The sequence below is a fragment of the Camelina sativa genome, chromosome 15 (genome assembly GCF_000633955.1).
Source record: "Camelina sativa cultivar DH55 chromosome 15, Cs, whole genome shotgun sequence".
NCBI classification, from domain to species: domain Eukaryota; kingdom Viridiplantae; phylum Streptophyta; class Magnoliopsida; order Brassicales; family Brassicaceae; genus Camelina; species Camelina sativa.
In genome coordinates, this window is record NC_025699.1 from 14653258 (window position 1) to 14666731 (window position 13474).

Below are 13474 nucleotides of genomic sequence, written 5' to 3' on the forward strand. Positions count from 1 at the left end.
GATGATGAATGATGAACAGGTGGAGTGCAAGAGGGATTAATTACCCTTATGTAGTTGTAGCATAAAGGATGTCAAACCAAAATGAGTGTGATGCAAGCAATCAGGATGTGAACACTTATCTAAGTTAAGCCAAATATGATGAATGTTTTTGACTAACAACCTAATGACAATAGCAAGATGCAGAATGTAAAAACTACTAAGACAAGATACTAAATGCAAAGTGAACAATGTAAACTAAGCAGTAATGAAACTAAACAAGAGCAAGTACTACAATAATACAAGATAAGTAATGAACATGATTAAACATAAACTAAATGAATGCAACAAGAATGAAACAGGAAATGAAACAGGAAATGAAACAGGACAGATGCAGAACATAAACAAGAGACTCTGGAACGAGCTCGAGCAAGCACTCGATCGGATGCACGATCGAGTACTAGGTCGAGTGGACAAATACGAGAAACAGAGTCAACCAAACAAAACAGAGCAAGACAAAAGCAAATCAAACAGCAAGCGAATAACAGGATTTAAACAGGGAAATCAATAGACAAAGAAGGTCCTAAGGATGGATTAATGGGCTGGACTTGGATTATGATCATCTAAACTGGTAAACAAACCTCAATCAAACATGAGCTATATATCTCTAGACAATGGTCTCCTAAAACATGTTAATCCACTCTCATGGTAATAACAATCAAACTTAGATACTCCTAGACTAGCTCTCACTAGTAAAGAACATATAAAAGCAGGCAATAAACAACAAGATCATTTATGTCAAAAATCAAACAAAACATCTAATCTCTTAGCATGCTTAATGATAATCTCTAGATCTAGCCTTATCTAGCAACTTAGACATTGGTGTGATGCTAAGGAGCTTTAGATCTAACCTTACCTTCTCAGTATAAGGTTAGCATAGAGCATATCTATCCTAGAAGAGATCTATAACAAAACAAGCTTGACCAATCTAAACAACCACAACCCTAATCCAGCCTAACTCATCCTTAAGATCCTAAGACACTACTCACAATCACTAAACATGATGAACAAAATCATAAACCCAGAAATCAATGAAACTTGCATGATTAGATAGATGAGATAGAGATCTACAATATTGAAGAAGAAATCAAACTCAAAATCTCAATACTTTGAAAGTTATAGAACCAACAAGTATCAAAGATTTCAATGGTTTATGCAAAAGTGGCTACAAAATCTAAAACAAAGAAAGGCAAAAAGTAGAAAATTTCCAAAAGGGTAAATACTAGGTTTTACAGATTTTTCTAAAAAGGGGCTGCTCTCCTTGGTGGCTGCAGGGTACGAGTCTTTATATAGGAGAGAGGGGAAGCCCTAAAAAGGCTAAAAGACAAAATAGAAGGGCGGCTTGGTCAACTCGACCATGTGCTCGGTCGAGTTCATGGTCAAGTGGGCTTCTCTTTTGCTGCTTCCATCCGGTCGAGTCCTTCTCCGCACACGGTCAAGTGTCTGGTCGAGTGGGCGGTCGAGTGGACTCCCGGATCTTTATTCTTCAGCTCTAGCTCCCTTGTTTTCTTCTCTTGATAGCTTCAATCCTCTTCAGCATTCCTTCCATGCTCCTTAGACTCCAAAATCACCTGTTTATGCAAGAACTATGCAAATGCAATGCAACTCTACTCTAATACATAAACAGTCCTAAAACTATGCAATAACAACCAAAGTAGATAGTAAATGATGCAAAAGATATGAATATACTAAGGGAAAACAAGGTAAAATATATGAAAATCAAATTTCACAAATTAAATTCCTTTAAAACCACTCTAACACCAATCTACTTAACCGCCCTAGAACCGTAAGTGCTCTGATACCAAACTGAAACAACCCGACCCGTTTTTTTTCTTTAATAATAATAATCTAATTAAATGCCCCATAATATTTAATTACAACTCAAACAATAAATCAACATGCATAGTGGAAGACAAACCAAACCAACTCCAATTTCGATATAAATATCATATCAATTAAAACTAATACAAACCAGCAACCTAGCATACTTCTAACAAGGTTCCAACAATAAAATAACATAAACACAACACAACAACCGAGACCCTAAATCATCCTCCTCCTCATTGCCAGGATTCTACGACACATACATGCACACCCCAAACACAATGAGATGCGTGCGTATTACCAGAAATACCCAGTGAGGCGATCATCCCATCTACGAGCTATACACACAAGCTAATCAGGAGTACAACCACAAATAAAAACATAACAAACCAGCCATTAAATAGAACACTCAATAACACATTCACCACACCTACACATCATCACACAAAATAAGTCATACAACGCAATTGCTTAGATAAGCTAATGGTCCCGCACTCACCTTAACAAGCTGATTCTAACAACAAATATAACCAGGAGAAACTCTCCTCGCGTCTGAAATAGTCCAGAAACGTCCTACAACAAGTCACATAACCAAAAGTAACCTTGAAGCAAACTGGATAGAAACATCAGAAAAAAACAGTCTCAAAGACGAAACCCTAAAATTAAAACCAACCGTTAACTATCAAATCCCTCTAGTGAAAAGCTAGCACGAGACGTAAAGAAGCTTCACACAAAATCTCGTGCCGATCAGAAACCAGACGAGACCACGATCTCAGTTACAATATCCAATGGTCCAAACTCGCGTCTGAGAAAACGTTTCTCATGAAACTGTCAATAACTCATCGGGTTTAAATCCAAATCTACTTCTGTAAAAAGGAGAATGACGATAAAAGGATTGAGAATAACTCTACCAAATTTCGTTACCTTTGACAACGATTTGATATGTAAAAACTGTTTCCTCCCAAACCCTAATGATTCTGCTCATTCTCCTTCTCTATAAAATAAAGCTTTGTTGATCTCTTTCTCCTTCTCCTTCACACCAAATCGACCAAGGCTCTCTTTCTTTTTCTCTGAGACTCCGGTATCGACCATTCACAATAAGGAGAAGGAGGCGTCACTTTTAGAAAGACTACTAAGGCTTTTGATTTAATTAAACGAAATCAATTAAAAATCTATTCTTTTGGTTTAATCGACATAATCCAAAATATAATCCCGGAACACAAATGTTACAAGAGTCGATGGAAGAGCTCCCATGTCGTGAATCCAAGGGCGTCCCATGATAGCATTGTAAGCCGAAGCATAATCTACTACCAAAAATTAGTGTATTTGTTAACTCCCTCTGCATATACTGGAAGTGTCACTTCGCTAATACTCTGCTTGACCTCACCGCTGAACCCCACTAATGGAATAGATTTTCGTGTCAGTCCTCCTTCGTCAAGACCCAACTTTTTATATGTTTTCAAATAAAGGATGTTGGTTTATCTTCTATTGTCGATTAATATTCTCCTCATCAAACAATTAGCAATCATCAACTGTATGACTAACTCATCGTGATGCAGAGTGGATACGCTGCTCTCATCAGTCATAAAAGTTATAGTGTATGACGGTCTATCGCCTTATGTAGCGTGTCTTCTGCCTTGAAAGTTCTTGACAGCTCTAGTGTTTCTTTTCACAGCTGAGTGAGTTATCCCACTTATCTCTTATCCTCCAAATATAACATTGATGACTCGATCATGTTTTGGAGGTGAAACCGGAGTGTTTGCAATTGCTATTTGCTTGTTGCTCTCGTCATCCATGCGATTAGCAACCATCAACTGTATGTCCAATGTGAAACTTCAAGGCCTTCTTGTGCCGCTGTGGCCAAAGAGATGCTCTATTGGAGTTAAAAAAAGGAGTTACCAATCCATACTAGTCCTTTTACAACTTATAACACCAACAACATTCTATTAAAAACCACAAATTAGAAAACTAAAAAATAACAAACACTTGACAGAGTACAAACTTGACGAAACCATTGAGCTTAACCAGCCATAAACCACATGTGTTTGTATGAATTGAAGATGTGTCCGCTCACTAATCCGCAAAACACACCAGGTCCAAACGCTATCGCAGCTGCTATCCAACTCAACATAGGCTCTTCTGATTCTGACGTAGACTCATCCTGTTGACGCGGTGTAGGAACGGGGACATGTTTTTCTCCACAAATTTCTTCGAGGCCATAGAGTCCAGGGTTACCCATGAACGAAGAACAGTTTTGACTTCCAAACTGTGTGCTCCGTGGCACCAATCCTTCAAGATGATTGTGGGAGAAGTTGATGGTGGAGAGAAGAGTTTTCCGAGTCCTCGAGGAATTTCACCTGAAAAGTGCCTGTGATGGTGGGATATTGCCAATGATGGTGGGATATTGCCTGTGAATGCGTTGCCTGACAAGTTGAGAAGACGCAACTCGCTCAAGAGACCAATAGATCCAGGGATATGTCCAGAGAACCTGTTTCCAGAAAAATCAATAGCTTTGAAGGCTTTAAATATTTGAACGAAATCCATGTCTACTCCTTAATACACCAACTCAATCGAATCTTTGTGATTATTTTTTCTATCCCCCATGTAGTTCGACCCTGGTATACGTATATTTCTTTTATAATCTAGTGTGCGGATAGGTCGACTCCACACCGATGACATTTCAGTCCAGTTGGCAAAATAGTCTTGTGGTAACGATCCAACGAAGTTGTTGTTGGATATGTCCATGATCCTCAAGCTTGGAAACCCTAAATAGGCAGAGGGGTTATTGACTGGACCATAAAATGTATTTGACCGGAGCACAAGAACTGTTAGGTGTTGTAGAGATCCCAACCAAAATGGAAACGTGTCTTTGATCTTGTTTCCTCTCACGTTTAGAAATTCCATCACCTCGCAATTGATCAAAGATTTTGGAAGTTTCCCCACAAAATTGTTGAGGCTGACATCAAGTGATCGCAACTGTGAGCCATCCATGCAGAAATCTGGCATAAACCCACTTAGACTGTTGTTTCGCAGATTTAACATACTGAAATCAGTGGAATTCTTCAAGCATTGTGGAATTGATCCATTGAGATGGTTGTTGGAAAAATCTAAGAAAGAAAAATATTTGAGGTTGCAGATCCATTTGGGAATTGGTCCTTGGAGTGAATTTGAACTAAGATCCCAGTCTCTTTCTAATGATCCATCAGTACCAAGTTCCACAGATTTGCCGAAGCTGTTGAAATAATTATAAGAAAGATCCAACGAATTCAACTTAGACGAACTCCATAAACAATGAGGTACTTCACCGTTCAACTTGTTGTAGGAAAGATCAAGGGAACTGAGGTTTACTAATCTAGATATTGATCTAGGGACTGGTCCTCCGAAATTGTTGTGGCTAAGATCTAAATATTCTATATTGACTAATTTAAATATTGATCTAGGCACTTGTCCTCCGAAGTTGTTGTGGTTAAGATATAAACGATCCAGATTGACTAATTTTGATATAGAACTAGGGACTTGTCCTCCCAAATTGTTGTGGCTAAGATCTAAATTTTCGAGATTAACTAATTTAGATATAGATTCTGGGATTGGCCCATCAAAGTTGTTGTAGCTAACATCTAAGTTTGTCAACTTAGATGATGAAGAGGTGTTCCCAAAATCAATAGCTCCCTCGAATTGGTTTTCACTTAAAACAATATCGACTAACGAAGGAATCGTGAACAAGGATGAGGGAAAAGGTCCGAAAAATGAGTTATTATACACCCACAATTGCTCTAAATTGTGGAGTCCACTTAGGCCCGAAGAAATCGAGGATTTGAAGTGATTGAAGGAGAGGTCGACTATGGACAAGGTGGTTAAGTTGGCTAATACTCTAATCCCACCAGTGAATTGATTTTCACGGAGGTGCAATTCAGAAAGTTTTGTTAAGTTGGCAAATGAAGTTGGAATATTACCTCTAAGATCATTAACAGAAAGATCCATGTACTCTAGTTGGTTTAGGTTACCGACTGAAGCCGGAAATTCACCTACTAATTGGTTAGAAGAAAGATCAAGATGCTTGAGATGAGAAAGATTTCCAATGGAAGAAGGAATCTCTCCTTGGAGATGGCAAAATGAAAGATCTAGCTCACGAAGATGTTGGAGTTTAAAAAGACCACTGCTAGGTTTCAAAGAGGTGTTGGCAGTTTCTGAAATGAGATTAAGTGATATCACCTCTCCTAGTGTAGCATCACACATGACACCCTCCCAAGAACAACAGTCTGCACTCTTGTTCCACAAAACTGTTGTTTCATGACCGTTGTCGTTAGAATGGATCGTGAACTCTTTTTTTAGCTCCAAAAGAGCATCTCTTTGGTCGCTGCGGCACAAGGACCGTGTGGGAGAAGCGAGAGTGTTTGGTAAGGAGATAAGGTAAAAGAAGAAATAGATGGTAATAATAATACCAAGAAAGCGATCAGATTGGCTTCGAATCATCGCCTCTCAATATTTGTTATTAATTTTGAGACAAATATAATTTGTTTTGTTGAAAGGTAAGTGATGAAACTGTCTGGCTTACACACTATTCTTTATATAAGAACATTCTGTTTAAGAAGCTTGACTTGGCAAGTCTTCCACTATATTATTTTACGATTAAATCAAAGACGGGAATAATGAATAATAATTTTAGTGCACACCAACCAAACTTTAAGGTAGTCAAAGCCAAAAAAACGCACAAACAAATACCAAAAGGGGATACAAACAAACATGTATGTACAACAGTTCAAGTAATGTCGTGAGAAATGGTTTTGGAATTACTCAGGTCAAGTGGTTGATGCCGTGTTAAAGAACCTACTCGTCCTTTCTTTTCATTTTTTTTTTTGTAGAAAATTTTAGTGCCCACTAAGTAGTATTATTAGAGGAAGCGTCTAGGTTACGGAGATAAATATCACTCTTCGATCGTTTTTGTAAAGCCTACTGGTTAATATATATTAGTTTAGCTAGTTCCTCGAGAGTGTTTGTTCTTTGTAAATTATTTTCAATAAACATATGTTGGTGTTATAAGTTGTACTGTTCTTACCATTTCTTTTTATGGTTCAGGTGATTGTCTATGTTTATCAATTATCAATCTTTGACAGGTGTTTCTTCTTTGTAATTTTCCATTATGTAGGCTTATTATAAACATTGTCAGTTATTTCTTCTCTGTATGACTCTTCTTTTACCTCAGGTCGAATGTTATCACCGTTTTGTGTAATATGGTTCATGTTGGTTGCCAATATTTTAGTTGATTCAATGCATACATTTACATCATTTATAATATGATATAGTATTATATTAATAATATAATATGTAGGAATTAAGAGGAACAAAACGAATGTAGGATCTCTCATTCTGGAAAGAATCATAGAAGAGATTTGGAAAAATGTTAGTGAAACAGAAGGTTTGGGAAATAAATCATTTACATATAATATAGTATTGTTTGTGGAAATTTTGGTGGAACAATCTTCATGAGTGACTTTGTAAAGCCAAATCTTTGTGGAAAATTTGGATCGGCCACAAATTTATTTTTCACATGAGAGTTATTGTTGCAGCGTGCTATAGACGTTATCATAGGATTCTGTTTGAGTAAATTGTATAAAGAGTAAACACACATTTTTTAATTATCATTTGACGCACTTAACGAGAATGCTCTAGTAAATGACTTTTTTTTAGAGTTAGGCAATGAAACAATATTGTAATAAGAGAAAGGCAAAAACGAATATGAAAATGTTCCTTGTTTTGATTTATGCAAGCGTAGGAAGAAGCAATTGCCTCTTAGATCTCTTGTTTGCTGAAGAGAGGATTTCTTAAAAGATTGAGTAAGCCTCAAATCCTGGTTGTAGTCTCGCTGATTGTGTTTGGTTACAGGTCTTTTGGACTTTTGAGAAGGAAAGACTAAATTTGAATGGCGTTGAAAATGTAAACTATCAAGAAGACCACAGTCGGGGTCTTGAATTTTCTTATGTTGGCTAATATAAGCCTAAGTGTATGACTATACACTATAATTATTGACATTGCCTAACCTAGAATCATTGACATTCCTAATCTTTTAATTGCTTCTTCTTTGGGGACAGAGTAGTTTTTGTGTGAAAGGATGTTGTCATGTACTAATCATTGATCTTAGATTTATTAACTTCAATATCGATCTAGGGACTCCCCCATTTAAATAGTATTCGTTAATATCTCAAAAATTATTCCCCAAAATCAATAGGTCTAAGAATGAGAGCGTCACTAAAATGTTAAATTTAAAGTTAATACACTCATGAGGTTTATTTATGGATGAAGATGGTCTAAGAGACAAAGACGTGTACTCATATGTTGTTAATGCACCCATGTGTCGTGGTTAGACAAAAATACAAAATAAATGATAGAAAAATAAGACACACACTTGTGTTCAGGTATAATGCCGTGAGAAATAGGTTTATCATTAAATAAGGTTATGAGGATAAGAAAGAGCAAAGCCAATCGTCAAAGTTTATAAGTATATTCTTTCATAGTTAATAACTTTGTGCCCGACAAAGACTTTTGGATTCCCAAACCTTCTTACACTTCTCTAACCGATTGAAGACTTTTGCAATTTTCTCCTCACGATATCTGTTTTCTTCCTCCTAATTAATAACTCATTATTTGTAAAATAAATATATGCATTGAATCAACTTAAACATGATTTATAGAGATTTTGTTCAAGCTTGATAACTGAGAAGCGTAGACAATCACATGAACCATATTACATAATGATGAGACCACTACAACTTACAACACCGAGAATGTTTACTAAAACCAGAAAATAGAAAACTGCCAGTGGCAAACACTTGACGAATAAGTTACCGGAGTACAAACTTGACGAAACCTTTAAAAGATAAGATTAACCAGCTATAATTAAACCACTCGTGCTTGTATGAAGTGAAGATGTGTCCAATCACTAATCCACAAAACACACCAGGTCCAAATACTATCGCGGCTACTTTCCAATTCAGTACTGGCTCATCCGGGTCCGACGTCAAAGATTCGTCGGGCTGATGCAAAACAGGGACACGGTTTTTTGCACAGTTTTCTTCGAAGCCATATAATCCTGGATTATTCATGAATGAAGAACAATTTTGACTTCCAAACTGTGGGCTCTGTGGAACCAATCCTTGTAGATGATTGTTGGAGAAGTTTATGTATGACAAAAACGAGAGATTTACGAGACCACGAGGAATTTCACCTGACAAGTTATTTCGTGATAGGTCCAATATCTCAAGCTTTGTGATATTCGTCAAGGATGGTGGGATGTTGCCTGCGAATGTATTGCCTGACAAGTTGAGAAGGTTGAGTTCGCTCAATAGACCAATGGATGTTGGGATATGTCCCGAAAACCGGTTTCCAGAAAAGTCAATGGCTTTGAAGCCTTTCAAGATTCGAACGAAGTCCATGTCAACTCCTTTATACACCATATTAATCGATTCATCTCCCATATATCCAAACTCTGGGATGTGCAAAGACTCATAACCACTCCACACCAATGACATTATTGTCCAGTTGTAAAAATAGTCTTGTGGCAATGATCCAACGAAATTGTTATTGGATATGTCAATGATCTGCAGATTCGTAAACCCTAAATAGGTAGAGGGGTTATAGACGGGACCGTAGAATGCATTTGATCCGAGCATGAGAACATTTAAGACCTGAAGAGATCCCAACCAAAAAGGAAACGTGTCCTTGATCTTGTTTCCTTTCACATTCAGAAACTCCATTTCCACGGAAATGATCAAAGATCTTGGAAGTTTCCCCAACAAATTGTTACGGCTGACATCGAGTGAGCGTAACTCAGAGGCATTTAAATCTGGTAGAAGTCCACTTAAACTGTTGTTTCTGAGAGTTAACTCTCGAAGATTAGTGAAATTCTTCAAACATTGAGGAATCGAACCAGAAAAACGGTTGTTGGACAAATCCAATTTAGTTAAATTTCTGAACTTGCATATCCATTGGGGAAATGTTTCTTGGAATAAATTTGACCCAAGATCCAACTCTACTAGGGCTCCATCGATAACTTCCACTGGTTTACCAAAACTGTTGAACGAATTATGAGAAAGCTTTAAAGAGCCCGACTCATCCTTAGACGGTCTCCACTGGACTTTCCATAAATGAGGAGGTACTTGACCTTCAAATTTATTGTAGGAAAGATCAATGGAAATGAGATTCAATTTGGATATTGAACTAGGGACTCTCCCTTTGAAATTGTTATGGCTAAGATCTAAAGTATTGAGATTGTGTAGTTTCCATATAGATTCTGGAACTAGCCCATCAAATTTGTTGTCCCTAACATTTAAAACTTCAAGCTTAGATGATGAAGAGGTATTCCCGAAATCAAGAGTTCCCTCAAATAGGTTTTCATCTAAAGCAATTGCTACTAACGAAGAAATCTTGAGCAAAAATGAGGGAAACGAGGATTTGAAGTGATTTGAGTTGAGGTCTATGTAGGTCAAGCCGGTTAAATTGGCTAATACTATTTCTACATCCCCACCAGTGAATTCATTTTCATAGAGGTACAATATAGAAAGCTTGGTTAAGTTGGCAAATGAAGTAGGAATATTACCTCTTATATAATTACACGAAAGATCCATGTATCTTAGCTGGTTTAGTTTACCGATTGAAGTTGGAACTTCACCTACTAGCTTATTTAGAGAAAGACTAAGATATGTGAGATGAGAAAGATTTCCAATGGAAGAAGGAACTTCACCTACTAATTGGTTATGAGAAAGATCAAGAGATGTGAGATGGGAAAGATTTCCAATGGAAGAAGGAATCTTCCCTTGAAGATTGGAAAATGAAAGATCTAGCTCACGAAGATGTTGGAGTTTAAATACACCACTGCTAGTTTTCAAAGAGGTGTTGACAATAATATCCGAGGAATGGAGAGATAATGATATCACCTCTCCCAAAATATCATCACAAGTGACACCACGCCAAGAACAGCAGTGAACGCTCTTGTTCCATGAAGTTGTTGGTACACCGAACTCTTTTTGTACCTCCAAAAGAGCATCTCTTTGGTCATGGCGGCACAAGGACAGTGTAAGAGAAGAGAAGATAGTAATACTAAGAAAACAATAGAAAAAATAGATGGTAGTAATACCAAGAAAGCAATAAGATTGGTTTTGTATCATTCTAAATTTTGGAGACATTGAACGATTTTTTTTTTTTTTTTTTTTGTGTTGTTAAATTGGTATGTGATATATATGTATTGGTTACACACTTATCTTTATAATAGAACACATCATTCGTAAGAACGTTGACTTGGCAAGTCTTCTTATAAATTAATTGGGTCATGTGGCTAAGATGGAGTCAACGAATCCTTTCCTACATCTTTTTTTCCTTTTAGTGAAGAAATTTCTTAGCACCCATTAATGTGTTTGACGAAACGTCTAGAAGGAAATTATTTTAAATTTCTTAGCATCCATGATTTTGAAGGATTTAATGGGATTTAATAAATTTGGAATTCTGATAGATTTTTGGGAAATTTATATGATTTATGGTAAAATTCTTTCAAATCTCACCTAAAACTATGAGATTTGGATTTCTGTATTTTTAACTAAACAAATCCTCCCAAATCCTCCGGAATCCCAAAAACTTATTAAAATCCAAATCCATAAACTGTTTTGAATAACAGTGGATTTTAAAGTAGATTTTTAAATCATCAGTTCAATAACTGTGGATTTCAGGAGACTTTTTAAAATTCATGATTGAATAACATAGGATTTATAAATTTTACACAAATCACTTAAAATATCAAGTTGAATACACCCTCCTTAGTGAAGAACCTTGTTTTGGAGCCATATCATTTATACACACAATTCTCTTGTGCATCTTTGTAGACAATTCTTTGGGATGATTTTGAGAGCATCATGTATATAGAAGACTAAAATTAATCTCTCAGATTTTTCCTTTCTTATTATAGCATATTTGTAATACTTTTTTCCCCAAACCGAATAATAATAATAATAACTAGCACACATCTAATTATTACTTAGGTAAAATCTAAAAGATTTATTCATGTTTATTGCACAAGCGGAACTCAAAAATCAGGTTTTGTTTGCCTTAGATAGTTGGTGTTCAGTTTTCCAAGTTGAATCAAACCAGTAAAGCTCACACTAAAATATGACCATAGATGCATAGTTCTTAATGCACAAGGCACTATTACACCAGGGTTCGAATCCTACTTCCTACGGAAGTAGAGATTTGGCTAATGGGCTGGTTTCTTATGACCTAATGGTTACAAAAAAAAATTTGATCCTGAATGCTCTCTTCATATATATTTGGTGGGTATATATCTATTTGATCTCGACATATGAACCCCAAAGTTTTAAACTTAAACTACTAGAAATATTATCTACAAAAAAAACTCATATTCACCAATTTACATATAATCAAAACTAAGAATCAAGTGTTGTAAACAAAGAAAGCGGAAACAAAGATAATCAAGAAGGGATGTATGAAGGAATTTAGTAGGAAATAGCGAAAAAGGTAAACATTGAACCAAAGAGTCACATTCTAGAAAGACTTAATTTGAAACGTTACATAGTTGCATTATACAACTATATATTCTTTTGTTGTCAATGATATATGACAATTTTCTAATGAAAATACAGAGCCTGATATTCTTTGGCAAAACAGAATCTGATTAGAAAAAAAGTCAATAGCTCTATACGAAACTGCAAATACTAGTCCTCAAACATAATACCGTAAATCAATCAGCAACACATGTAGACTCAATTTTCCACTAAAAAAAAAGTCACAAGAAGGCACCAAAAGCATCAAAAAAAAGATTTGAGGAGGTGATATTTTATAGGGACGATTGCAAAATTAGACCTCTGACTTGAGTCAATTGTAAAATTGGACCTCTTTTTTTCTCTCCAACATTTGTCATTTTCTCCCTACTAAATCCTCTGCAATTCCATGTATTCACAGAAATGCCATTATTTCTGATTTATTTGAATTTCTTGCAAAAATATTTATTACATCCATATCCTCATCTTCTTCTTTTATTTACGGTTGTGCCATCGCCATCAATTTTCCAACCACCATGAACAACCAAATTTGAAGCTTTTAATGCTTCAAAAACCCAAATTTGTGAGCTTAAATAACACACAATGCTATGAGTACTTCATTTCTTCCATCTCTTCTCCATTTTAATCGAAAAAATTGAAAGTTTGTTAATCTTGTTATATCTTGTGAACAAGGAAAATTGGCGCTGTGTTTATTCAGTGGTGACTAAATACCATGTCCTCGGTGCTTGACATTGCGAAACAACCACCAATAAGGTTATTTTCCGGTAGATTTCGTGATTTTCTTTGTTTTTTTGTCGAAATTAGACTTCATTTGTTAGTCCAACCGTCATAATATCATGTAAAGTCTACTATTTGGTCAGTTTTGCAATTTAAAATTTATCGACTTTCGAGCCCGTAGACTAAAATTCTAGTCTCCATAATTTCATTTGAAAACAAAAATATAGTGTAGACTGCATTAAAATATTTCCAACCGATACCTCGTTTGCAGTCTACTAAGGTGTATTTTTGCAATTGACCAAATTCTTGACTTTTTAGTGATGACTGCTAGGCTA

The 13474-nt window shown here is 36.0% G+C and overlaps 3 protein-coding genes across 3 annotated transcripts; all 3 read right to left on the reverse strand.

Annotated features, from left to right (window-relative positions):
• On the reverse strand, window positions 1121-6382 carry LOC104746791 (receptor-like protein 12). Its single transcript, XM_010468319.2, has one exon. It carries the CDS (start codon window positions 6331-6333, stop codon window positions 4414-4416), a length of 1920 nt encoding a protein of 639 aa, XP_010466621.1. The 5' UTR covers window positions 6334-6382; the 3' UTR covers window positions 1121-4413.
• Window positions 2257-4404, reverse strand: LOC104748462 (receptor like protein 30-like). Its single transcript, XM_010470101.1, has 3 exons — window positions 4096-4404; window positions 2360-2433; window positions 2257-2290 (listed from the first exon to the last, which is right to left on the reverse strand). Exons 1-3 carry the CDS (start codon window positions 4402-4404, stop codon window positions 2257-2259), a joined length of 417 nt encoding a protein of 138 aa, XP_010468403.1.
• Window positions 8700-10481, reverse strand: LOC104746792 (receptor like protein 30-like). The gene has a single exon (XM_010468320.2). It carries the CDS (start codon window positions 10479-10481, stop codon window positions 8700-8702), a length of 1782 nt encoding a protein of 593 aa, XP_010466622.2.

Coding starts and splice junctions, on each gene's coding strand:
- LOC104748462 (XM_010470101.1), bottom strand. CDS start 4,404: ATGGATTTCGTTCAAATATTTAAAGCCTTCAAAGCTATTGATTTTTCT. Junction 2,434..4,095: donor AAACTGTTCTTCGTTCATGG/GTAACCCTGGAC, acceptor GACTTGTTGTAG/GACGTTTCTGGACTATTTCA. Junction 2,291..2,359: donor GTTAGAATCAGCTTGTTAAG/GTGAGTGCGGGA, acceptor GATGATGTGTAG/GTGTGGTGAATGTGTTATTG.
- LOC104746791 (XM_010468319.2), bottom strand. CDS start 6,333: ATGATTCGAAGCCAATCTGATCGCTTTCTTGGTATTATTATTACCATC.
- LOC104746792 (XM_010468320.2), bottom strand. CDS start 10,481: ATGGATCTTTCGTGTAATTATATAAGAGGTAATATTCCTACTTCATTT.